General features: G+C 36.9%; 3 protein-coding genes across 9 annotated transcripts in view; 2 read left to right on the top strand and 1 right to left on the bottom strand.

The window, feature by feature from the left end:
• Window positions 1–200: 200 nt before the first annotated feature.
• On the bottom strand, window positions 201–12,019 carry LOC117289923 (seipin-like). Its single transcript, XM_033771123.1, has 8 exons — window positions 11,581–12,019; window positions 5,204–5,291; window positions 3,957–4,032; window positions 3,431–3,498; window positions 2,718–2,852; window positions 2,349–2,446; window positions 1,642–1,859; window positions 201–930 (listed from the first exon to the last, which is right to left on the bottom strand). The coding sequence occupies exons 1-8, from the start codon at window positions 11,799–11,801 to the stop codon at window positions 305–307; spliced, it is 1,530 nt and encodes a 509-aa protein (XP_033627014.1). The 5' UTR covers window positions 11,802–12,019; the 3' UTR covers window positions 201–304.
• A 641-nt stretch (window positions 12,020–12,660) lies between these two features.
• On the top strand, window positions 12,661–17,579 carry LOC117305313 (centromere protein V-like). The gene is made up of 5 exons (XM_033790209.1): window positions 12,661–12,842; window positions 14,838–14,869; window positions 15,594–15,663; window positions 16,358–16,472; window positions 17,285–17,579. The coding sequence occupies exons 1-5, from the start codon at window positions 12,780–12,782 to the stop codon at window positions 17,422–17,424; spliced, it is 420 nt and encodes a 139-aa protein (XP_033646100.1). The 5' UTR covers window positions 12,661–12,779; the 3' UTR covers window positions 17,425–17,579.
• A 2,299-nt stretch (window positions 17,580–19,878) lies between these two features.
• Window positions 19,879–27,644, top strand: part of LOC117288372 (nesprin-1-like) — a 210,338-nt gene continuing 202,572 nt past the window's right edge. For all 7 annotated transcript variants that reach the window (XM_033769230.1, XM_033769267.1, XM_033769236.1 and 4 more), the window contains exons 1-2: window positions 19,879–20,298; window positions 22,252–22,547. In XM_033769230.1, coding sequence (XP_033625121.1) covers window positions 22,466–22,547 — 82 coding nt within the window. In that variant the 5' untranslated portion in view covers window positions 19,879–20,298; window positions 22,252–22,465. The remainder of the gene's footprint in view (window positions 20,299–22,251; window positions 22,548–27,644) is intronic.

Raw genomic sequence — 27,644 nt, 5'->3', positions numbered from 1 at the left:
TAAGAATTCCAGACAAAGTTCCAGAATTCCACGAAAGTGCACTTGTTGTTGGTATTCTTAAGTGAAATAAGAACCTGGCCCCAATTTCATAAAGCCACTCAGCACAAAAACCTGCTAAGCACATGAAAATCTGGCTAAGCAAAAACAGGTTACCAGCCAACATTCCATAAAGTTTACATTGTTGCAACTGTTGCCCCACTTATTTTGTGCTTAGCAGAGATATTCGTCAAGCACTATTTTCTGCTTAACAGCTTTGTGAAATTGGGCCCAGATGTGATGTTCACAATGACAGTCTTTGAAAGCGCTATTGGTCGGTGGTGTCGGGATCCCTCAAGCGTCGTCTCAATTCCTCACCTTCAGGTACAAGTGGCTCAACATCTGTCTCCATCTCACCAGCCAACCCTTCTACAACCTCTTCAACTTCTTCTTGTACCTTTCCTTTTTCTTCTACCTTTTCCTGTACATCTTCCGCATCTTTCTCCAAGGTCTCCTCTTCGGTGGTTGCCACTTCGTTGGAAGCCGACTGCTTGTCCAGGACCTCCCAGCTACCATCTGAAGATTGTGGCTCAGCATCCGTCTCAATCTCACCAGCCATCCCATCGACAACCTCTTCAGCTTCTTCTTTATTTGCATTCTCATCTTTTTCTTTAGCCTCTTCTTGTACCTTTTCGACAACTTCTACTTCCTTTTCTTTAACTTCGACCTTCTCTTGTACATCTTCCAAGATTGCCACTTCGTTTGGAGTTGGCTGCTTATCCCCGTCCTCCCAGCCACTACCTGAGGATCCCGCTCCTTGGCTTGGTTTGATCGTTTCAATGATGATGGATGAGCCTACGTCACCAACGCTGCTGATTCCTGAACTATGAGACTCTCGATCATCCTCACAGTTCCCAACAGTTTTCACATTTGATGGACGGCCCCGGAATAAAACTGAAATCAAAACAAAATAATGCGAGATTTAAACATTTTTAAATGACAAGTTGTCTTCAGAGTTGCTGTGGAGACAAACAGTTTTTTAAAGAAGTAGTTGAGAATGGCTTTTGGACATACATGCAGCGGGATGCTTTTAACGAGGTGACATGCTGAATGGAATGTTCCAACTTAAGAAATATTTACCCTCGCTACGTGTCTCCAAGAGTTACATTGTTTGGACGGCGACAAATCAAAGCTGTGAAAATCAAGGCAGTAGAAAGAAAGCGGAGCAATTTATACGTGATGAATAGACTGCTGATGTAGGTGACAATATAGTAAGAAAACATTGAGATGTGAAAGCAATCACTTGAGCCATGCAAGAATTCAAGCCATGCAAGATTCAGGAAATTACATCTTTCTCTGTTTAGGATGAATGAATTTTGTAAATCTTCTTGGGTGGATTGTAAAGCTACATTATTGTTCTCTACTATTTGAAGCACATTTGTGTGTGTGGCTGCGCGCATCAGATCGGTAAGAGCCTGTTAAACTTCAGAATTCAAAAGCAGATACTTTCCGACTTTGTTGGGACTAAAACAGAAATGCCAGAGTACATTGCTTAGCCAGAGAGTTGTCCCACTCATATCTCTGTTCTTTTCTTTGACTGTTGCGAATGATATTATCCCAAGTTGGAACTCCTTGAGTGTTGTGATTATTAAAGTAAGGACTCACCAGCTCGCTCAGACTCCAAGTTCTTCTTGATCCTCCTCCTTCGTTCCTCGTACCCCACGGAGTAAACATCGTCCATCCTAACCACCAACTCTTCCTCCTGACTTGAGAATGACTTGATACACTGCTGCCATGACAAGACAGTGATGAGCGAGAGGAAGACAAAGAACATGGTGATGAAGACTAGGGCGGTGGTCAGCGGCCAATGGTACATCAAGAACCTGCAGAGGGGAAATGATGAGGGAGTGAAATGTTGTTACTTGACTAAGTGAATAGTCACATTGTTTACTTGCAAAGTAATTACGTAGGGTATCAGAATACTTCTTTTAGTTGTTGAGGCATTGCATGGTGGGGTATCAATGTTCGGTTTACAACTTTTGCTTAATGGATCGAGAGGACTTTTCCTTATTAACTTCTTGCTGGCATGCTAGCTTCAGTAACGTCAATGAGAGGATTTGTCTTTATTATCTCCTTAGAGAATAAGTAAACCCACTCTTTGCAGAAAATACATGTATCATGGAAATAGCAGCCACAACTCAGAATTTTGAAACTTTGCACAGAAAAAATATTCCAAAACCAGACACATTTCGTCACAATATATTGGTTATAAACTTAGTGCACCTATTCACTGTGCAAATTTTTTTTAAAGCTGAAGATTCTGCCCTATAGCTGCTGATGATATTGAACTTCAATTTTTATAAACATTTTACCTGAGACCAGAGAAGTAAGCTTGAATCTTTAGCACTGAAGAGTAAACCTGTAGTTGCCTGGCTTGAAGCTCCACATAAACCCCCGTCGTTGGTTTATACTGTCAGATAAATATAATACTTAAAGGTAAATTGATGACGAAACAATGGAACTACCCATCTTTGCCACGTGGTGAATAGGATGGGCTTATGAGCTATCTTCTTTTGAACTCTAACCGGGGGCGCACTACTCAAATGCGTCATGAGCTGAAGGATTCTGATGGATATGGGACAGCTCCAGGCAAAATATAACAACATTTTTGGTTTAACTTTCCCAATTAATGAATTTAACAATACTTTTTAAGAATATTGAGATTAATCTGGTCTACTCACAGGATTGTCAACAAAACTCTCGATCAAACTGACGCGGATCAGTTGTTTCTCTTCACTGTATCCAGACAACATGAAAGGAGACAATATCAACGTCTCCATCAATTTCAGCAGGCCGGACCTGTAGCGCAACATGGCCTGGGGATAAATGAATAATTCAGTATACATCATCAAAAGTGAACACAAGCCTTGGTTAAATAAATTTTGTTCTACCTTCCACATAACATTTTAATAATCATGTTCCTGTTTAAGCATTCTTGATTTTTTTCTCTCAGTCCAAAAAATGTACATAAAAAACAGCCCCATGAATTTAATTCAATACAAAAAGATAGTATGGCTCCGTTTTGTTAAAGTACAAGTCAGTATTCAGGATTGTCTTTGCACAGCAGGGGCTATTTTGAAAGAGCTGCTTCAGTAGAAATATTGTTTCAAATTTTCCTGCTTAGCAGAAACGAGCATAATACCAGTCTCAAATTGTACATGTGCAGTGTAGTAAATCTGGTAAACAAAAAAGTTGTGGTGCTTTGCTACTTCTGTGCTTAACCAGCTCTATGAAATTTGGCCCATGGGCCCACGTATTAGACAAAGATGGAGGCAGCAAAGGTTACGGATACTCTCATGCATCCATCTGACTATGTCTTTCACCTTAACACTACATGATAATGTACGTGCACTACATGCACTACGAATACACCATACAGTTAAACCTAACTTACTGGACGTGATGAAGTTGCCGTGACCTCGCCACCCAATGATAACATGTCCGCTTTAACCATGAACATACCTGGAGTAAAACAATAAATTGATAACATGAATGAACATAAATTGATTATAAGTTGATTATAAGAAGGGTCTGGTCACCCGAATCTGGTTGCACCATGATACACTGTAGCATATAACTTGAAGGATAATTACATTATCTTGGCAGTGGAAATGTTAACTTAATTCCATCCTCTAACTTCATTTCATCCAATTTTGTCCAAGAACTTTGTCCAATTAATACTGTCTGGTATAATGATGTCCTTGATCACAAGTTACCGTTTACATTTGGATTCCTCAGACTATTACACAGCTCGATGTCACATGGTTCAGGGCAAGCTTTTGCTAAGTTTCATAAGAGACAGCAAACAGCCAAACTATTTTCTCACTTCATTTCCAAATTTCCACAATACACATTTTTGGAGAATCATAAAAATAAAAGTATCTTTTATATTCCCCATGTCTCACAACTCATCTACTCACCGAGGTTTTCATTGACCGGAGACTGAGGCATTTCCAACTCAAGCAGAACCTGGTATCTCTGACCACGCATCAACAACTGCAGCAATTGAAAAATGTATAATGGTTAAGATCATGGGAAGAAATGCATTTCAAGGAGTGGTGTGCTACCTGGGCCCAATTTCATTGAGTTGCTTAAGCACAAAAAGTAGCCAAGCACAACAGAATTATTAGACTAAGGTTACCAGCAAAAATACTCTGTAACATGTACAATTTGTGACTGGTATCGTGCTCATTTTGGCTTAGCGTAACAAACTGTTGAGCAATATTTTCTATTTCTAAATGCAGGTCTTTCAAATTGGGCTCTGTTGTCCATCATAAAAAAAACTTGTACTCAAAGGATTGCTTTATTATAGCATTAAAAACATAACCATACAGAAATCCATTCTTCATAAAACTAATCCACACCAAATAATTGTGTTCCTGAGAAGGTTTAGTGCAAACATCCCATTTTTAATGAAACAAAGTCTCCATTTTATCAACAGACCAAAATTATTGCACTATTGTCTCCTAAAGACAAGCATATCAACCGTTTGAATCAGCCAGAACATATCAACTACTCATTTTCAGAGCCAACAAAAGAGGTACATATGAATGTGTCAAAGAGAAAGGTTTCTCTATGCTTGTAACGTTGTACCTGCAAGTTGAGAAGTATTGTAGACGTCAAACTTCCAATTTTCAATAAGAAGGTTCATTTATAATGTAAATGTATGACTTGACTGTCATTATGTATAATATGTATAGCATCAGTGAAGCGTAAACATGACCCCCTTTGACATGTGTTTTGATGGACCCTGACCAGGCTATTATTAGCTAAAGTGATAATCACAATCCATTAATTATTTTGTGCATTGCAATTGTAAAGTGCAGATGGAAGGGCAATTGAAAAACAACATTGTGTAGGCTGCAAATAATAATGTAAATAATACTAGTTGATACATGACTCTTATGCAATGCACCTAATCCATGAAGCTAATGGCGCTTTACAACATTCCAGTTCATTGGGCATACTTTTAGACGGGTTCAATTGATTTCAAACGATTCAATTGTTAAACTGTGTAGGCATTTCTCCTCTAATTTCAATTCTGGTCTTTTACACGAAATTCTGGTCCAGTAAATATTTTGAGCTTAAAGTCTTGTGGGGTTGTCCCCCCCCCCCCCAAATTCAAGCCCTGACAAATGGTAATGGAGAAAGTGCAACAAAAACTTACGCTCGTCCCTCCTTCCAAGTTCTTCACCAGGGTTGTATTTACACTTGGGAACGGACAGTTCAGTTGAGTGCCATACTCCACACATGAACTGTGTAAAAACAAAACCATAATTATACAAAATTAAATAAATATGAAGAACTTGATTGAGGTGATTTTGACCACTGAGACAGTGGGATGTACGGGTCCACAGACTTTGAACTTTGCTCCTTGGCTATTTTATTTGGAACTTTTCAAAAGGCACCATGGCAAAAGCACAGTGCACCGCTTTATTAATTGCTGTGGTGCTAGGGCTAAACTTGAGGCGTGGTAACACTGTTCTCTTGAAAGGCTTAAATCCAGTTCACATTTCAGTACTTTAATTTGTTTAATAAGAAGTTGTTTAGAGGTGTTTTTTAGGGGGAGGGGGTATAATTTAAACCTGCTAAAATTACAAGTATGTTTTGGCTGGCTACCCAATCTCCCCAAATGAGTGGAACAACTGGCAAACGAAAACAACATGCTCAACAGTACTGAGCAAACATGGTCACAAGAAAGTCCTTGACATGTCTGGCTAATATATTAAGAATATTCATCTGTTGAGCAGAATTGGTTTGTCCAGGCATGATATTTTTGGTTCTTGAAAACAAAACCGGAGAAAACTTAAATTACAAGGGAGGACCTACAAGGTGTAGGCTCTAATTGACTATTTAGGCCTTACTAATAAATAACCAACTATTACTGTTTAGTGTTAATGATTTTTCTGAAGGGAAAATTTCAGAGAACAGACTCAAGTAGAAAGAATTTTAGCCCGTTTGTAACACCCTAAAGAAAATAAACGCCATTGATGCTATAAAATTCATTACTTTTACCAACAGTCTTTTAACAGAGATGAGTGTCTAGTAGGTATAGACCCTATAATTATGTGGATTGTGCTAAGCGTGGAACTCTTCAAAGAATCAGTGTCTAGTGTACCCTGGAATTCTGTGAATTGTGTGGCAGCATTTTAAGTTATACAAAAGCTAAGGACGAATGTCTGTACACAAAGAATAGTGTCTAGGTATAGACCTAAATACAATGTACCCTGAAATTTTTGCGATTATGTAACGGCATTAATTTAAACAAAAGCTAAGGTCAACATCACAAAGAATTGTGTCCAGGTAGACATATGTACCCTGGGCAGCGGATGAAGGACTTCACACAAAGACTTTACCTTGCATTCACAATACTGTCTGGCCTGTCAAAGGTGGATATTGATCAGAGCCAACAATGCACATGTCTGGGAATTCAATCATGGCTTCATGTTTGGTGAGGCACTCAAGAAAAGAAAATTGTTTACAAACCCACGTACAACCAAAAACACAACCCATGTCTAGTAGATGATAATTTTGATTCCCATTCATATACCTTTTCGGTAAAAAAACATCAACAGTAAACAACTCCTAATAAAGGAATGCTGTGCGCGTCGCGCATATCCCGTGATGTGGCACAACTGTTTCAGCCGTTGCTCTCGACCAATAGGAATGAAGGAACTGTCTTATAAGCACAGGTGCAAGCTCGCGTGTCATGCCCATGTTTCAACACTTTTTAATGGTCAATAATCAAAGGTTTATACACACCCACGTGACGCGCTCTCCACCATAGGAATAGCGCAACTGTCTAAGGTATATTGTATGAATTCCTTTTTTTCAAGAGGAATTTAGAGGAGTAGCCTGTAGATCTATTCAAACGTGCATAAATCATTGAATCCCGGTCATCCAATTCATACAGGCATATATAATTTCATCATTTAGGGTGTAATTTTGCAAAGAGCACTTCCACTGAAAAATATTAGTCCATTGGAAACTTTTGAAGGAGCACCGAGGCGAATACATGGGCAATGGATGCCATACGCCTCTCTTAATATTTATGCATGAGGTACGTCACAATGCTAACTCAAGACGAGGCGATGGGCGCAGCCACTGCAAGTGATTGGGGAAGTGCGCCCATAGCCTCATTTTGGGTAAGAATTATGACGTCATGCATAAGTATTAAGAGAGGCGTATGGCATCTGTGACCTCTGTTTAAAATCCTGACCAGTTCTTAATGAACTTTTTTGCAATTTTCAGAGCAGACAAATGAATTGAAGCTCATGTTTGTTTTACTTTGTGCTACCCTCATTAAAATCTTTGCGTTTGGAAACTGTATCAACTTTATGTGTTGTAATCAAAGACATAGTACAAAGCTCTGAGAATTCCTGAATGATTAATGCTGGTATGCTGCGACACTTCAGGAATTGTTTATTTTGTGACACAAATAGGTCTACTTAGCAAATGGAAAAACCATAAATCAATTTGGTTGTCTTGAAATTTGCTTTTTTTTAAGGAATGACAAAAATAATTCACATTGATTGCAACCCTCTGTTTCAAGATGGGTCCATGTCATGCACCGGTTATCATAACACTGACCTGTGCGATGTCGTGAAAATTAGCAAATATTATGTGCGCAGATGTAGGCCGTATTGTAATAAAATTAAACACGAACATGTGCGCATACATGCAATTAATTTATTTAAATACATTGCCAAAGAAAATATGTATGCGCACATTATTTGCGAAATGGTTTCACAACCAAAGTCGACATTGCGTAACAGTACCAGACTACAGGTACAGCTTTAGGAGTAAAAGTCTGCGCACATTTTGACCATTTTGCAAAAAAAAATCCCTTCCACGGCCACACCGTGGTTAGAGGACGTCTGTGATCCGTTGATTCAGATTCCAAATTACAAAGTAGAAGGTTCATGCAGGCTAAACAGAAGAGGTGGTGGGGTTGTACTTTATATAAAGCAGGATCTTGTGTATAAAACACGTCAAGATTTGTGTATTGGTAACTCTGAAACGGAAACATTTTTTATTGAGCTTGTTCACTCCAATAAATCTAATGTTATAATTGGAATTGTGTATAAACCCCCGAGTGTTTCTTGTAACGTTTTTACAGATGACATGGATGTAATGTTAGGTCGGCTTAATGCCGAGAACAAAAAATGTTATATTATGGGTGATTACAACGTAAATTTGCTGCAATCTGAGTGATACCGATAATGCTGTGCAACATTTTATGTCAATTCTTGATTCTCAGTCATTTTATCCCACCCTAAACAAGCCTACTAGGATTACTACTGATAGTGCAACTTTAATTGATAATATCTTGACAAATGATTATTTAAACCACACTGGAGGGGTTCTAATAACTGACATCAGTGACCACCTACCTGTTTTTTTAATTATTGATAATCTTAGAGAGAGTTCACAGACTAATGTGAAATGTAAAAGGCGGGTTTATGGTAACGATAATATTGAAAAATTTATTTGTGATCTGAATGCGACTGATTGGGATTTTATACCGTTGGTGAATGATATCAACTGTATGTACAACACTTTTTTAACTTATGTTAAACAACTCTATGACAGACATTTTCCAGTGATTGATGTGAAATATCGTTATGATAAATCTAAGCCTCCTTGGATGTCTGAGGGTATCTACAATTCTATTAGAAGGAAAAATCACTTATACAAGAAGTTTCTTAAAACCCGTACTTTACACAATAAATCCATTTATACTTTGTATAAAAATAGATTGAACACTGTTGTAAAATTAGCTTAGAAGTATTACTTGTGCACAAAATTTAATCAGGAAAAAAATAACATCAAAGGTACATGGAAACTTATAAATTCATTACTCAATAAGCACAAACAAAGTTTGAACCCCACTTATTTTTGTACTGATGACAATAACAAAATTACTGCTAGCAAAGACATCGCTGATGCCTTTAACAAGTACTTTGTTGACATAGGGAGTAACCTTGCCAGCAAGCTACCATTATTTAACACCCCTGTTGAAACATTCCTTGGTGCAAGATGTTCGAATTCACTCTTCTTGACACCCATTACTTGACACCCATTACGCAAGGAGAAATTGTAGACACTCTAAACAAGTTTCTGTCTGGAAAGGCATCTGGATTTGATGAATTGAACTCCTGTGTTATTAAGCAGGCTAAGTACTCCCTGGCTAAGCCACTTACTGACAACCCTAACCTCCTAAGTATATTTTATAGTATCAGTCCTCATCCCATCAAATCCCAACACCAAGGAATAACACTGCTAGTACACAGTACACAACCCATCAAATCCCAACAGCACACATTCTGCATTAGTACCCATCCCATCAAATCCCAACAGGCTCATACCTGTTGGGATTTGATGGGTTGTGTACTCTTGGCTTACTACAAAGTATGAAGAGTGTGGGCCTGCAGTGCCTTACCCATCAAATCCCAACACCTGTTTCAGTGCAGATATTTTTATAAATTTCTAATCCATTGAAATAACTACCCAAAACTACAACTTCACCTCACCCACTCCATCAAATCCCAACACTGTTACCCAAGGCCTGCAGACCTCATCCCATCATATCCCAACACCATATCAGAGTTGCACAGTACACATCCCATCAAATCCCAACAAAACCTGCTGTTGGAGTTTGATGGGATGGGGGTTGTTTTATTTTAATAAATCTATAACAGCTGGAGTTTTTCCAGATGGGTTAAAAAAGGCTCAGGTTATACCAATATATAAAAAAGGCTGCAAGCATGATGTTGGAAATTATAGACCCATTTCTGTCTTATCAACATTTTCGAAATTATTCGAAAAGTTAATTTATACCCGATTGATTTTGTTTATTTACAAAAATTACCCTTTGGGTTTGGCTTTAGACAGTTTGGCTTTAGACGTAACCGCTCGACTGATCTAGCTACATCTTTTGGTGTTAATAAATTGTATAATGATCTAGATGAAAACCATTTTTCAGTTGGTATTTTTTTGGACTTATCTAAAGCATTTGATACAGTTAACCATGCTATCTTGATGCGTACATTAGAACATTATGGTGTCCAAGGAAAAGCGCTTGACTTGTTTAAAAGTTACTTATGTAATAGATCCCAATATGTTTTGTACAATTCTGTAAAATCTACTGAACGGCCTATTACTTGCGGTGTACCTCAAGGCTCTGTTCTGGGTCCCTTATTATTTATCTTGTACATTAATGACATCTGCAATACATCAGAAAAAATTAAATTTTGTTTGTTTGCAGATGACACAAGTTTGTTGTATTCAGATAAAAATGTAGACTTAGCTGTGCAGAACTTTAATATTGAGCTCAGGGTAATCACTTCTTGGCTTTTAGCAAATAAATTATGTATAAACGTTCTCAAATCAAATTATATTTTATTTTGTGCTAGCCAGTTCAAGTACACTCAGTCTATTCCTTTAATTCTAAATAATGCCAATCTTGAGCAGGTTAAGGGTACTAAATTTCTGGGAATTCATATTGATGAAAATTTGACTTGGAAGAAGAAGCATATTGGCACTATAGCAGTTAAAATATCTAGAAATATAGGTATAATGAATCGGATTAAAAATGTCCTTCCCTGTAGCATATTACTGACCTTGTACAACTCTTTTATTTTACCTTATCTTTATTACGCTATTTTGACATGGGGAAGTCCAACTCCTAAATCTAATAAACTTCTTACTCTTCAGAAACGTGCAGTTCGGGTTATTTCCAAAGCGGACTATTGTGAGCACTCTGGGCCTCTCTTTTGTAATTTAAAACTGTTAAAATTCGTTGACCTTTATCATCTTAACTTAGGAAAGTTTATGTATAAATATATGAATAATCTTTTACCTGCTTATTTCAACTCCAGTGTTACACTTACCTCAAACATCCACTCCTATTATACCCGTAGCGCTGCTAGGAAAAATCTGTATGTTAACTATCGTAGTCTAAATGGTGTTGTCCAGCGTGGCACTTTATTTTGGAATAGTCTAGATGACTCTTTTAAATCATTGCGTACTCTCTCAACTTTTACCAAAAAACTAAAAACTCGTTTTCTTAATGAATACTAAGATTCTGATGTTATTTTTGTATGTAGACATTGTAACGGCTTTGTTTTCTGTCTTACACCTGTCAATTTTGTCCTGTTAGTTTTGTCCTGTATTTTTAATGTCTGTCTGTTTTTTTGGTTTGTCTGTTCATAGGCTGGGGAACAAAAGCTGTGCTTCTCCCCGGACCTAGATGTTGCCTTTTGTTTATTGTTTCATCTTTGGATAACTTTCCGTATGGCGCCACCACTTTTTCACACATTTTTTACAACAAGGGATATATCAATCAGGTAAATTAGATACTATATTATTTTATTGCGAATGAAAAAGTGGTGGCGCCATACGGAAACTTTTCCCATCTTTTAATATATTTTATATTTACTTTTATTTTGTCCATATTACTCTGTATTATACACTATACACTATTTGCAACATTGAATAAACGTTTATAATCTATCTATCTATCTATCTATCTACCATACAAACCTGAACTGCAAAAAGACAGGGCTGATGTGTGCAACTGTAGGCATGTAAGAATAGTAGAAACTTCCATACAGGAAAAGTGAAATCCACAGCTGTAGTGTGCCAAGCATGAGAAAACCCATCACTTTCAATGTTGTGCCTTTCAACCAAGAAACCCAGCGGTCTTTTCCCGTCGCAACAGACTCCATCACTGCGTTTGCTTTCCTACGGAAAATTCCCGACATGATGCTGATTTTTGTGTGGTGAAACTGCTGTACTACTGTAGTCAGAAGATGTACTTTTAAGTCCCTAGAAAGTGGCAGGCTGTCAGAGGGAGAGAGGCAAAACCCCAAGACGATGTTTCAACTCTACTCTACTTAGTCTTACTCTCTATGATGACACGAATCGAATGAGTGCCCTATATCCTCCTCTTCTCGATTTGATCATCATCGATCCGACACAAAAAACAAACTATCGATAAACAACATAAGAGGGCGACCTCTTGCGATTTATCTGTTACTACAATGTGTGCGTGCGCGCCCGAGCGTGACGTTTCAAGGTATGGCTGGCAAAACAGGACAAAACGTTTGCAGAGTTTTTATTGTTGTTTGCAGGGTTTTTATTTTTGTTTGAAGGGTTTTTATTTCTGGCCATCGAATCACAAAAGATGGTGGGTTTTTTTCCGTTCTTCCCGTGGTGTTTTGCAAAGCACGATACATTGAATAAGATTAATTTGGAAGTGTAATTCAGTTATGGAACTACAGATTTTAGGAAGATTTTCCTCGGCACTATTTTACCTCCATGATCCTACCATCCTACGGAGTATCGAAGAAGAAGTAGTAGTTAGATGAATAAAATTGACCCTGAATATGTTTAATAAAACTTTGATAAATGTCCGTTTTGTTTTTTGTATCATTTTCGTTTCACCACACATTTACAAAAAAATCCCCTTTTGCGTGACCTCTGGCCATGTAAGGACAGAGACTTATTCTATGCTCTGGACTATGGCATGAGCGATACTGGGTATTTTGGTTTATGCGTGATTAGGCCCGCCGTATGTCATTCGTAAGTCTCGCAGTCGTCGATAGGGGGCGTGCGTTGTTATTGTTTTGCTGATCAGCTAGCTGGCATGGCGCACAAAATAGGTCATCAAGTTCCTCCATGATCAAACGTAAACGCTCAGCTTAGAAGGAAAAGAAACAAGAGATCTTACATTTTTCGAAATGACTGATCTTGTGAAGCATACTGGAGGTTGTCACTGTGGAGCCGTCAAGTTTGAGGCTTTGGTAGGCAGTTTCATCAAAATTTGAAGTTGCTCTGATCAAACTGATTTTGATTTCATGTTAAAGGGCATTACATGCCATTTAAAATGAGGGGTCTCCCAAGGTCTTGGGAATTTTAGAACAAAAGTTATTGCACAATTTATATCGTCAAATTTGACCCTTTTTGATGGAAAATATTGCAAGCACAATTTGTGACCATACATGAACATGTACGTGTATATGCGTATACACAGTATAGGTTTATTAACAGAATACTTTGGTTACTTGTTATAGAAACTTATTTTAAAAGTAGTTTTAAGGAGCTCGCTCAACTTTGAGTTATGATGACCTTGCGATTAGCAAGTGAGTAGACCTAATTAAATATTCAAAATGGCTGCCATTTTGTATTAAACAAGTACAGTTTTGTAACAATTCGCAGGTTTCATTTTGCGATGGCAAGTTTGCGTGAGTATAACAGTTTCATTTATTCTTACAAGTAAACAAATTAAATGTAAATGAAATCATTATTGTCATTACAAGCTACTTAAAATTTAAACGGCCTCCAAATTTCTAAAATGACTGCCAAATTGGCCGCAAAATGTACAAGCCTTTAAAAATGGCCGCCAAGTTTTAAAAAATGGCCGCCAATTTTAAAAAAGGGCTGTGATTTGAAAGGCTCAAAAGTAATTTAGTTATCAACACAAGATTTATCAATTCTTTTCTCCATTTTTTGTTCCAGATATTCTGTACGGACTGTTGAAGGTGTGCACTTCATACTAATGGTAGACATTGGACACAACAGTCGCTGCTTCCTCCAAAGTCTGTCACGTCAGATTGTTTTCCCATGTGTGGCAAAGTCTCCACATGAAGTTGAATTTCCGATTTGAAGGCTGCAAATTGTTAAATAAAAGAATATTAAAAATTATTGTAGTATGTGTTGTACTTGTGTTTCTAAATAAACAGACAGAGTAGAGAAAAAAGAAGTTAATGTACCTGCCAAAATCGAATACATTATACAATAAAATAACCCCCCCCCCCCTCAGTCTCAAAAAAAAAAAAAAAAAAAAATCTTCTACAAAATTATTATCTGGAAGATTTGTATTTTTTAAAGCATTTTGGTGCAAAAAATCGTTTAAGAATACCAACAGTGAAGAAAAGTTTCTCAATCATCCTGATATTCATCAATTCTGATCAGCACGATTCTAATTTACTGCATTATTTACCACTTCATTATATATCCCCTATTTACTATAATGGAATGGTCCACTTTGGAAAATTCGGCGTAAACCTTGAGCATAAACTTGGACTATTCCATTAATATGATGGGAAGCCTTAAATGATATTTTAAAATTGTTTACTAAAATGTATCTCTAAATTTCACATAAAAATGTTTAAATTACGTAAACAAATCTTTAAAAATAAGTTTAGTCTTGTTCTTAATCATTTAAATGCTGAAATAAAGAAATTCTACTTACCCTGATTGACGCCGGATTCGTCCAGTTTTCCGCGGTGTTTTCGTCCCCGACCGCACACACCGGGCATCGTCGGGGCCCAAAATTTCAACCTGGGACACTTTTCACACAGCAGTGATTGATGTATCTAGGAAAACAAACCTATGGTGCATCTGTTTCTTTAGGTTTCAAGCTACGTCGAGACCATCCACTGCATCGTTTTTTATGTCAAAGTTGGGCAACCAAAACTGACGCGATCGGCAGAAAAATGCAGTTTTAACCAAGCCTGTAAGTCTTGAAAAAACTTTCATCATCGGGATTTTTTTTCGTAGACAACGGCAATATTTATGAATGAAACCAAGATGGCCTCCACCAGCTGATAACCGGTTCACATTCTGCAGAAAACAAGATCAATCCGCAGACACCCTGCAGAAAGCTATCGGCGAGTTTCAGGTTGCATGTTTGCGAGTTCCCGGATGTGAGTACTTCGGTCACAAAAACGCTACGCCAAAAAGCATATCGCGAAGCGCGCCACCAGCGGCGGCTCGCTTGATACTGCCTAGCTTTGGCACCAAGAGATGTTAAAGTTTTTGACTGCAAGTGAGTCCCATTTTTTATGTATGTTTCCAATCCAATCCAAGCAAAAAGAAATAATTTATGTACAAATTACAACAACTTTCTGCTCCCATCACTTAGATTTATAATAATTATTCAGAAATACCTCAGACAGTTTCGAAATTTTCTATTGGTGGAGAGCGCGTCACGTGGGTGTGTATAAACCTTTGTTTATGACCAGTAAAAAAGTTTTGAAAGATGGGCGTGACACGCGAGCTTGCACCTGTGACCTGTGGGTGCTTATAAGTCATTTCTTCATTCCTATTGGTCGAGAGAGCAACGGCCGGGACAGTTGTGCCACATCACCTGATACGCGCGACGCGCACACGATTCCCTTATAAGGAGTTGTTTACCCGAGGGCGGCGGAGGGCCTTACCTTTTCATAGCTGGAGGGGTGTTGTGTTGAAAGAAATCATTGAACAATTTTTAATTTTTGCATTTATTAAACTTTTTGACCAAAGGCGTTGATGTTTTTTGACTGAAAAGGTATTCATGAATGGGAATCAAAGTGTGTTGAATCGGTTTTCAACTAGTGGTTTAAACCCGCCGAGGCCTGGTTCTTGATAATTTACCTCGACTTTGTCTCGGTAAAATTATCAAGAACCAGGCCTCATTGGGTTTACACCACTAGTTGAAAACCTCTTCACCACACATTGATTCCCTTGATTATGCCCTGGCTGACAGGTTCTGTTTGCGTTTGTTTTACCAGCTGCAGTATATGCACGATGAAACAGAACAAGCACTTCATAGTCAATGAGTCTAATTTCACGATATTACGGGTAAGATCTTCCAGTCCTAGAGTTGTATACATTTATTTTTCACTAATTATTTAAAGGAACACGTTGCCTTGGATCGGACGAGTTGGCGCGCTTTTAACCATTTGATATAAAATGTATATGGTTTAGAAAGATGTTGTAAAAATAGAATACAGTTTTCTACACAAATATGTCTCGAAATGGCGTGGTTTTCCTTCTACCTCAACGACTAACATGGTCATCCATATATTGGAGTCATTGACGCCCTATAAATGGCCAACCGTGTTATTTTGCAAAGTAAAAAGAAAACCATGCAATTTCAGGGCAAATTTGTGTGGATCATTATATTCTACTTGTGAATTATCTATCTAACCATATGCATTTCATAACAAACGGTTTCAAACGCTTTTCATCGACCGACTCGTCCGATCCAAGGCAACGTGTTCCTTTAAAAAGAATGTTTTATAAGAAATATAATCCTAGCTACTCATTCATTAGAAAACTTACAACATCATGTATCATATCCTGAACTTTCTTATGTGTAACAACTGCCAAGAGATGCGTAACATGGAAAACTTGAGACATGTCAGGAATCCTAAATAAAACAGACAGAATTGCACTGCCCCCCCCGGTAGATGTTTTTTTTTTACCGAGTTCTGTTTAACTTTAAGTGTTTTGTTTTTGTGGGTTACTTGGAGCTCTTGATTTTTAATCACAGGGAGAAGACAATTTGACTTGCTACACCTTCAACACCAAGCAGGCAAAGCACACTTTCTGCAAAACATGTGGAGTACAAAGTTTCTACACACCAAGGTCTAATCCAAATGGGAAAGGTACAGCAAGTAATATTGTAATGTAATTATTATTTTTTTTTTTGGCAATGCTCAAGTTTACACAAACATGTAACAATACAACAAACCAGTACAAAAGGAAAAACAAAAAGGAGACTAAAATAATAAACAGACAATCCGGCAACCTGGCATCTTATTTAAAAAAGGTCATTTCTTAGAGCAGTCCACTTATTATCAAATTTGTACAGGTTGTTGTTGCCCAAATCTATTTTTTGGGGTGTGTTTTTGCCACATTGTTGTTTTTCTTTAAATATTGTAAATAAAAGTTTGGTTTTACAAACAATTTGTGTAGTTTTGTATATTATTTAATGAAGATTGAGTACAATTCTTCCTCAAGGGAAAAAAGAAAGAAGTTATTGTGATTGGTTTTGACTGGGAGGCAAAAGACAAGAGTGATAAAGATATTTGAAACTGTTAGGACTTTGACTAGGCCTACATCATTGGTTGTTGTCAAAGACCAATACCCACATTTTATGTGACCCATCACTCATCTTTATACATTCACATGAAATAACAATATCATTGAAGTCACACACAAAAAATAGTGAAAACCTACATTTCACTGTCTTAAAATATTTCGTTTCAGGCGCACAAAATCTTAACTAGTCGTTTTATCTGAAAAACTGCAACAGTTCAACCAAAATAAGTGAACCATGTAAACCTTTTAAATTCAATGTTATGCATAGCCTTAAAAGCCAAGTGCAAGTGTTTTTAAAAAGGTACATCCAACTCCCTTTTAACGAAAACCAGTTTGGTTTAAACATCTCTGCATACAACTTTTTATTTTATTTTAGGTATAGCGATACATTGTGTGGACAAGGGAACTATTGACAACATCACGATCATGACGTTTGATGGACAGAACTACGAGGAAAGCCTGGCAGGTGACCTAGAGAACATCAGGAAGTTGTCTGCACCCACTCAAGACGCTTGATCAATCAACCAAGAAAATAGTTGAAAGGATCCTCTTGTGAATTGTCAATTTCAAGATGGGTGTTTTTCACTGGTAGACAACTTTAAAGGTACTGGACACCATTGGTAATTACTCAAAGTAATTGTCGACATAAAAACTTACTATTAAGAGCTGTTGATAGTATAACACATTGTAAGAAACAAGTCCCTCTGAAGTAACATAGTTTTTGAGAAAGAGGTAATTTCTCACAAATATTTAAAGGCAGTGGGCAATATTGGTAACTACTCAAAATAATTGTTAGCATAGAACCTTACCTGGTAACGAGTAGTAGGGAGAGGTTGATGGTAAAAACATGGTTAGAAACGGCTCCCTCTGAAGTGAAGTAGTTTTCGAGAAAGAAGTAATTTTCCTCAAATTTGATTTTGAGACCTCAGATTTAGAACTTGAGGTCTCGAAAAACTTTCGTGTGACAAGGGTGTTTTTTCTTTCATAGTTGTCTGGCAACTTCGACGACCAATTGAGCTGAAATATCACAGGTTTGTTATTTTGTCAATATGTTGAGATACACCAAGTGACAAGACTGGTCTTTGACAATTACCAATAGTGTCCACTGTCTTTAAATACTTCAGGCCTGAAGTGTTTATAGGCCCAAGCCCAACGTTTTGTGCAACAAGGGTGTCTTTTCTTTCATTATTCTCTTGCAACTTTGATGACCAACTTAGTCAAACCATTCTTCTCACTTGGTGTATCTCAACAAATGCATAAAATAACAAACCTGTGAAAATTTGAGCTCAATTGGTAGTCGGAGTTGCGAGATAACTATGAAAGAAAAAAACACCCTTGTCACACGAAGTTGTGTGCTTTCAGATGCTTGGTTTCGAGACCTCAAGTTCTAAACTTGAGGTCTCGAAATCAAATTCGTGGAAAATTACCTTTTTCTCGAAAACTATGTTACTTCAGAGGGAGCCGTTTCTCACAATGTTTTATACCACCAACCTCTCCTATTACTCGTTACCAAATGAGGTTTTATGCTAATAATTATTTTAAGTAATTACCAATAGTGTCCACTGCCTTTAAAGGTGCAAAATTACTCAAAATAATGTTTCATTGCAATTGTTCATTAGGAACTATGCAAAAGGTCCTTAGAACGTATCATGTGTTAATTCAATGACTTCTGGTTGTCTGAAAAATTTAAACTTAAAAGATTACTATAAAAACAAAATTAACAAAAACAAGAACTGTTTCGCTGCGCTGCGCTACAAAGCAGCTAACAAGGAGTACTGAGCCTGACTTTCTTATTGTAATAGAGAAATGATGAATTGTTTGAGGATTCCCCATTACTCGTTACCAAGTGAGGTTCTATGCTGATATTTATTTTGAATAATTACCAATAGCGTCCACTGCCTTTAACAAACACAGTATAAACCCTTTGAAATATATATTTTTTTTAACCATGGTTTACAGGTTCAACTGAATAAGAGGAAATTTTGAAAATTTTAAAGTTATTTTGATTCTTTAAAAGAATTGTTTCATATCTCAGTGCTGTCTGGAATAGTTATTCATACCTGTATTCAGTTAAAATATTTCATGCTCAGTTTTATAGTAAAATATGAACTACAAAATATTTTTTTGTCAGCATTTTTATCAAACTATTTTGATTCTATTCACACTATAATTTTTGTATCAGCAAATTAATTATAATATTTTTGTTTCACTTTATTATAGTATTAAATTTGAAGAAGGGAGAAACAAAGTGTAATCTAAAGTCACTTCTTCCTAAAAGCACTACACGTATAAGCAAATTATTTTTCTAGTGAGATTAAAAACAAGTTGAACTTGAAGTAGTATTTCTTTGAAATACCATTTACTCAATTTAAATGTTTGGGGCAAAAAATCTAACATAGCATCTTTAATAAGAACTGTGGAAACAAGTTATGGATCTAAGGCTTACTTTTGGCTGAATTCATTATTAATTGAAAGTTGCCAAGTTTTTGAAAAATGTTGTTCCCATCTATTTTCTAATATAGACACCACTATTGATACGACAACTTTTGGCAAATGAAAGTTCTTGTTTACAAGTCATCTAGTTTTAAACTTGGGCAGGTTTCAAGGGTACGAACTGGTCTAATTATAAGTCTACCATGTCAAGATGCACGATGTTTGGTGGTAAAATAAAAACTTGTCACTAAAACTTTTCAATATATGTACACCACAAGGAAAACTGATGGGGTAAATTTTGAAATGATTTTTGGGGTTGAACAAAGAAAAATTGACTCGCTAGATAACTCAATTGGTTGGAGTCCCACCACTCTAGTCAATTTTTCTTTGTTCAACCCCAAAAATTGATTATAATCTTGACTGAATTTTGTTTGTTTGTGGTTTATTACTTGAATTTTGAAATCTAAACTGCCTTTGTAGGGTTGATGAAAGTATTGTAGTCAAAATCGCTTGAAAAGTATAATCTAACCAGAAATATAAAAAGACCATCCGACTCAAATTCACCCCACTAATTCGGTATACCGCCCTCAATAAATGTTACCGTGTCCATGTAGACAAAAATTGCAGTTCGATTGTACATGAAAAGTACATACGATAGACCATGCGGTGTATTGTACACAATCCCACATACACAGTGTGAGTAACGGAATATTCTGGCATGGAATGTCACACACAATAACAAAAGCTTTGGTCGATGTGTTTGTGTACACACGAGTACAAGTGGTAAAGCACTACACATAAAGCCCGTGTATGGCGCCAACGCGTGTGCTGTGGTGGATGGTACATGTATAACGTTTGCTCCTGTTGCCGCCGCGAACACTCAGTCACAAACCAGCGTCCAAATTTGGGGGAAGTCCGTGATTATGAAAAACGCCGCACCTCCATTGTTGAAATAAGGTAAGCCTTTTTAACGGTTCAAAATGAAATTCTTTTGTCTTGTTTACCTACTCGACCAAGCATCACTATTCCTAGCTGGACCTTGCCTCTTCTGGCCATCTCTATCTGCAGTCCAAGTCTACGGACGGGATGCAGTTTATGAATTTACAAAATACAATGTCAAGGTTAAGTCATTGTTGTGTTCCACTCACACGTCGAATTGAAGGTTGCAATTCATTGATGGGAAAAGTTTCCGTATGGCGCCACCACTTTTTCATTCGAAATAAAATAATATAGTATCTAATTTACCTGATTGATATATCCCTTTTTGTAAAAATGAGTGAAAAAGTGGTGGCGCCATACGGAAAGTTATCCCATTGATGAATGATGTTTAAGTGTGGGATCATTATGAACAGATGCTTCTGCCTTAAATTTGCATACAACAGCATGGTCTACACTTAATTTTCCATGGTTTGGAAACAATTTTCATTGATGAAGATCTTGAAGCTGTCAGTGTCGCAAGGATGTGGATGAGATGGTGAGAGCAGGATGGTGTTGGTCATGTGTGGGTGGGATGCTGATGATGGTGACTTATAACCAGTACATTCCATATGTCATATAAATGGTGATGATAGTGTTTTAATTTTTATTTGTCATGCTGCAGATAGAGGAAGGAAGAACAAATAAATATGCGTATTGATCAGACATTAAATAAATAACTGTTTAATTTTGATGTACATGTGACAAATTTGTGTAAAGAGTTAGTTAGTTGAGATAACGTAACCCTCCTCCCAGTCGGGAGGATGGCTATGTTATCGCAACTAGTATTACTAGTACCAATTCTCACTCTAGTATGCCTACTAGTAAAGTAGTAGTGAAGAGTGAGAATTGCTACTGAAGAGAACAATTTTTTCAAATATTTAAAGGCAGTGGACACTATAGGTTTTTAATTACTCAAAATAATTATAAAACCTTACTTGGTAACAAGTAATGGGGAGAGGTTGATGGTATAAAACATTGTGAGAAACAGCTCCCTCTGAAGTGTGGTAGTTTTCGAGGAAGAAGTAATTTTCCACGAATTTGATTTTGAGACCTCAGATTTAGAACTTGAGGTCTCGAAATCAACCATCTAAACGCACACAACTTCGTGTGACAAGGGCGTTTTTTCTTTCATTATTATCTCGCAAGTTCAATCACCGATTGAGCTCAAATTTTCACAGGTTTGTTATTTTATGCATATGTTGAGATACACCAGCTGTGAAGGCTAGTCTTTGACAATTTCCAATAGTGGCCACTGCCTTTAATTGGTTGGTAAAATGACTAGTTGTTGGATAATTTAAACACTAGGGGGCCTATACAATAACGCTTAAAATAGAAGCTTGGTAACAAAAACTCAGACTCGCAGACAATGTGTCACACTTGTCACTAAAATTTACTTATGTAAATTTGTAGCCAAGCAAACCCTTCTGATGTATAAGATTTGTTTGTGTAAAACAATTTTGACTCTATTTTTTTTCTTCTCTCCTTTATTATATTTTTGGGGGATTAAGTGTACTTGTTTTTAATATTGGGTATCACTTAGCTAAAATTTTGAAGGATTTGAAAAATAGAACTTAAAACAAAATCTTTTTGACTGCTTGATCACCAATTAGACCACAGATAATCAGACACAAACACACTTTATCCGAAAATACAAGCAGATTTTCATGAGGTTTGTTTATTGTCAAAATATTGACAATCCCAGACCCAGTGACTGGGGCGCTAGATTCCTTTTTTCAAAATTGTGACATCGGTCATTCATATGTCAAAATTTCGAAAAAAGGAATCTAGCACCCCAATCACTGGGTCTATGACAGTCCATGGAACACCCGGATTGCTTTAATAATATCAAATCACCCAACAGGTTCTCTTCACTCAAAAGTAGCCTCTCATAGATAAATGCAAACTAAATAAAACTGACTTTTGAACCTGCAGGGATCACAGATGACCATCCAGTGTGTACACACTACACCGTGCTTCAGACAAAACCCTCTCCATTCAGAATTTTCCCGCTGGTGCTGAGGAACGATAGAGAACTGTGCCTGGTAACCATCAATTGACTGGCGACCAGTCATTGCCGCCAAGACCCCCATGGATGTTATCAATCTGTCGCTGTCCGATGGATCAACATTGTTGGATTGATTAGAAGATGGCTACCCCACGGAGGGGTTTAACATTCACTGGACCACAACCAGATCATGTTATACAGTCTCAAATCAGACAGCTTGCAGGTTTGTTCCTTTGTCTACCAATTAAATATTGTATTGCTCCTTCATAAAGGCACTGGACACCATTGGTAATTACTAGAAATAATAGTTAGCCTAAAAACTTACTTGGAAACGAGAAATGGAGAGCTATTGGTATTATAATAATACAAAACATTGTGACGTACTTTTTGAGAAAGAGGTAATTTCTCGGTCAAATAATAAAAGACTTTAGCTGAAGCCTTTTATTATGCATCTGAAAGCACACAAAGAAATACGACAAGGGTGTTTTGCTTTCTTAATTCTCTTGCAAATTCGATGACCAATTGAGCCAAAATTTATTATTTTATGCATGTTGGGATACACCAAGTTAGAGTTTACTGGGTCTTTGACAGTTGCCGGACGTGTCCAGTGCCATTAACCCATTGTCAACAAAAATAATGCTTAACAGCAATTAATATGGGTTTTATTACATAGTGTAAACGTGAGGATAAACATTTTCATTCCCTGTTCTATGCCATCAAAAACTTGTAAAAAAAAAGTTTTAGTTTTAAAACAGAAGAAATAGGCTAGATTTGTTGTTATATCTGTTTATAAGGAACTTGAACCATCTCTGACTCAAATTGTTAAATACTACAGCTGTTACATGTAGTTAAATAATGTTAATTTTATCTTAGCATGTCATCTATTTGTGAATGCTGTACCAACAGTGACCTGCACTAGACTGAGTGAAAAATGTTTATGTGCAAACCAACATACAAAACAAACAAAATATAAACTAGCAGAAATATGTAAAAAAAAATCACAAACTATGTTCTATAAAGCAAACATCAATCCATCGTCCCTTATAACGAACGATGAACTGATGTTTGCTTTATAGAACATTTGTGCATAGTGATTGACAACTATCTCTAGATTTTAGTGGGTTTGTTTGTTTGGTTCACCAAGAAAAGTGTCAAAGTTACAATTTCCTGCTGGCTGAAAGAGTTTTGGTCTGTGTTCGCCTTTTTTGTTGAATCAACAGATCAACAGCTTACAAAAAGAATTCCCCCACCTTAACTTAACCCCATCCCAGAACTTTTTCACTGTCTATCCCCATAGAAATAAACAAGGGAAAGAAAAAGTCACAATATTTTTTATCTACAGATATAGTCTACCAGGATGTGCTTGAACCCTCGGAGCAATATTGAACCGATTATGACCAGGTTTCTTTCAGTTATTGTAGATTCCCGCTTTTTACCAAGACACTGTGTAAACAACAGTCTGTGTTTGATCTGAATTTATGAGTGATAACTTTTTTTTCTGGCTTGATGCCAAACAATGCACCCCTGGGTACACACAGATAGGAGGTGTAAACCCTGAGGGTACCACAACACTTTGATGATAGGGTTAGGGTCTGGGCTGTGGCCACATTGTGGGTTTGTGTAAATGAACCATGACAAACTTTTTGGATTATGAATAAAGGAAGCATTTGGCTTATAAAAGTTTCATGGATTCATTTTTTTGCAAACTTGAACAGTTTCCGAAAAAAAATTGTGGGATTGTGTCAATGAATTGTGAACAACTTTTCAATTTATGAATTTGTAAGGAAGCATTGGGCTTAAAGTTACATTAATTAATTTTGTTCTTCAAATTTTTTAAAGTTTGCAGAAAAAGGTAAATGAAAATTCAGCAGAAAATGGTAATCCTCATTAAAAAAAAATTGCTGTAAAATCAGTTGAAAGTAACAGCCAATTCAGAAAAAAAAGTAGATGAAAAATCAACTGAAATTGACAAGCCTCAATATAATCTGTAGGGCCTACTTGAATGAAAATAATAAATTGACAAGACAATATCACTGCAACTTCATGTCTTTACTTTAAAGGCAGTGGACACTATTGGTAATTACTCAAAATATTTATTAGCATAAAACCTTTCTTGGTAATGAGTAATGGGGAGAGGTTGATAGTATAAAACATTGTGAGAAATGGCTCCCGCTGAATTAATGTAGTTTTCAAGAAAGAAGTAATATTCCACGAATTTGATTTAGAGACCTCAAGTTTAGAACTTGAGGCCTCGAAATCACGCATCTGAAAGCACACAACTTCGTGTGACAAGGGTGTTTTTTTCTTTCATAGTTATCTCGCAACTCCGACGACCAATCGCGCTCAAATTTCACGGGTTGACTAAGTGAGAAGACTGGTCTTTGACAATTACCAATCCTGTCTGTCCAGTGTCTTTGATCTAAAATGTGTAAAAGAAGATGTTCATATTATTAGACCATGAAAAACATCCTCACTTGGCTACAGCCATCAAGCAAGGACACACACACATCTCCTAACTTTATAAACATGTAATACAAAGTAGAACATTAAAGCATCTTCACTTGGCTGCAACCATAGAGCAAGGACACATCATCTCCTTATTCTATAAATAGATCAGTCTGTCACCTTGAGAACTCTATGAAGCTTATCAAGTGTGCATTCTTAATAATCCGGATACAATGATTAACTCGCCATGCATCAAGGCTTTCATCCATTACTTAATTTGTTTAAATGGGATAACAGAATGGTTATAACGTTTTTGGAGGACATTCATGTGCTTTTCAACATAAAGAACTTAGAAAGAAGCTTGTTGAATAAAAAAAAAAAATAAACAGTGAATAATATGTTACATGGTGAGGTGTGAACAAGAGGGATCTTTTTCGAAACTATTCAGTCAAGATTCTTTATTTTCTTGTTTTTTTTTTAAAGACTTCTACAGCTTTTATGCCTACCCAAGTTTTTAAACTTTTAAGTGTTAGATATTTGCCATTATCGTGGCAAAGCAGTCTACATGTAGTTTACTGGACCCAAGCTCTGCAATCAGCAGCAGTAGAGTGTTCGTTTGTACCGGGTCATGACACTTTTGCTTGGGAGCAAGGCACTTGACCATGATTTCTTCGTAAAAATAGGGTATTCTGCTCTGCCAGCCAGGCTCTCCTTGTACAGCCTTCGAAGGGGGTAACCCTGTTTCAGCCCCAGTAGTAGTAGGTGGCTATGTGCCCATGGTGACAGCTGGTTTGGGTGACAGCCTAAATAAGTAGCCCTCACCTTGAAGTTGCTGTCCAGCCTTGTGAAGTTAGGCTATAATTCACACACAAAAAACCCCCAATAAAATGGAACACTTTGGAATTGATAAAACAACGCTCTTCATTGTACCCTAGGCACCCTTAAAGTGGCCGAGTGTACTTCCTTGAATTCTCTCCAGTTTATTGCAAACAGATGATAGTTTATTTATGATAACATGTGGATGGGAGAACCTGTGGATAGACAGCGTGTAGTGGCATTAGTTAGGGCAACCAAGCAACCGTTGATATGACCTAGATACAGATGTCAAAAAGTCACACGTCCCTGTTGTCAGTGTGTTTGTGTGTGCTGCACAACAAAAGGTCATTAGCGTTATTTGCTCAGTTTAAAATTACCAGTTAAAGAGGGCGCGGTAACCAGGACTTTGCTCCTAAATGCATCTAAATGCATTACTGAGAACTTGAATGAACTGAAACATGCAGTAGCATGCAGGCTATACAGATTGTAGTATTCTATACTGATGTCTATGGTATAAAAAGAGGACAATTAATGTTTATCACATTCAAGTCGGCTATTTCAATGTGCCGAAGTACCTGTGTATTGCTGAGTTGTGAGTGGGAGATGTTTTAAATCGACAGCTTTAAGGAAAAACTGTATTTCCTGGAGTCCTGGCTGGGTGAACTGTGTAGTGCGCACTGTAATGTGTTTCACCTGTATTGTGCACTATGCAGGTTTCCTCTTAAACTTTACAACTGTAGCTTGCTCTCAGACAAATTAACCAATTTGGAGAATCCATTGTTATTGAAATTATACTTTGGGCTGAAATTGAGATTATGTCTGTCCCTACATTATCTTTGCAACTGACTCATATGGCAAAATAAATAGCTTTCATACAAACTATGCATTTTCTCCGGTATGCACTGTACAAAGGCTAAAAGTAAAACCTAAGTTTGTTTGAAGTGTTGTAAGTTTGATTTTATGCAAAGTTAAGCAACTTCAAAGATAATTTTGAGCCAGGTGCATGGTCACTTACAGGGTGTGTAGTACCGAAGTGTCTGACATATTAAAGCACAAACTGTCTTACGTAAAAGTTGCTGTTTATTGATTGGGTGGAAGCCCTGTTCGAACTGGACTTAAAAGTAAAAGTGTCAGAGTAGAAGAGGGTAGGGGGGTATCCCAAATTGGATTTTCGGATAACTTTGTATACCGACCAGCCCTGGTCGGTCAATAAGGATTTTTTAGAAAAACTTGCCATTGATGTAAATTTCAAATATGTAGGGATTACATGAAAGAGCTTCATAAGCTGATCAATAACCTGTGTGTGTTTTGTGTAAATGCACAGTGTGCTATTCCTGTCAGTGAACACAGCTGATGTGGGCTTAGTAACTTGTAAGCTGAAACGCACACAATTTAAGATAAAATACTACCAGTACCTTCGAGCCTTCCTCCACGCTTCAAGCATAGAGAAAGGTCCTTTCTCTAAGGTACCACTACTAGTGTTTGTAAGGTTATGTTTGTGGATATAGACTCTCTTTTTCTTTAATAACATTAAACATTATTCACATTTTGTTTTCCAGGAATTTTTTTCCCCCAAATTATTGTTGTTTTATTCTAAAACCCTTTCAAAGTCAACCTACAATTCAAAAAGTCATTTCCAATCAAAGAAAAGAAGTGAATCCTTTAGAGAAACAACAATTCTTCTGCATTTTTGTATTACATTGCAACTTACCCTGAGAAAACATTCACAACTTCTATTGTTTTTTCTAATTTTAAATAGAATTTCAAGGTGCTGGTAGTAATGAAATTTGTATCATTTATGACATTTTTATGGTATACATTTATTTTGTATCCAGATGGTGCAAAGTAACAGAAACAAAAGAATGTTTTTAAGGCAAGTTAAAAAAACAGAACCACATTATGTTCTAATAAAAACTTTATTCTCATTTATTTCGTAAACAAGTTATTGCATTGATGTGAGGATACTAAGTACTGTTAAAATTTTCTGAGAAGGGTGTTTGAAACAAAAGCAGTTCATCCATCTTCTTGAGTCTTTTTGTATAGCATTCTACCACCAGAT

This window comes from Asterias rubens, chromosome 1 (assembly GCF_902459465.1).
Source record: "Asterias rubens chromosome 1, eAstRub1.3, whole genome shotgun sequence".
NCBI lineage: Eukaryota > Metazoa > Echinodermata > Asteroidea > Forcipulatida > Asteriidae > Asterias > Asterias rubens.
This window is presented reverse-complemented; position numbering and strand designations above follow the sequence as displayed.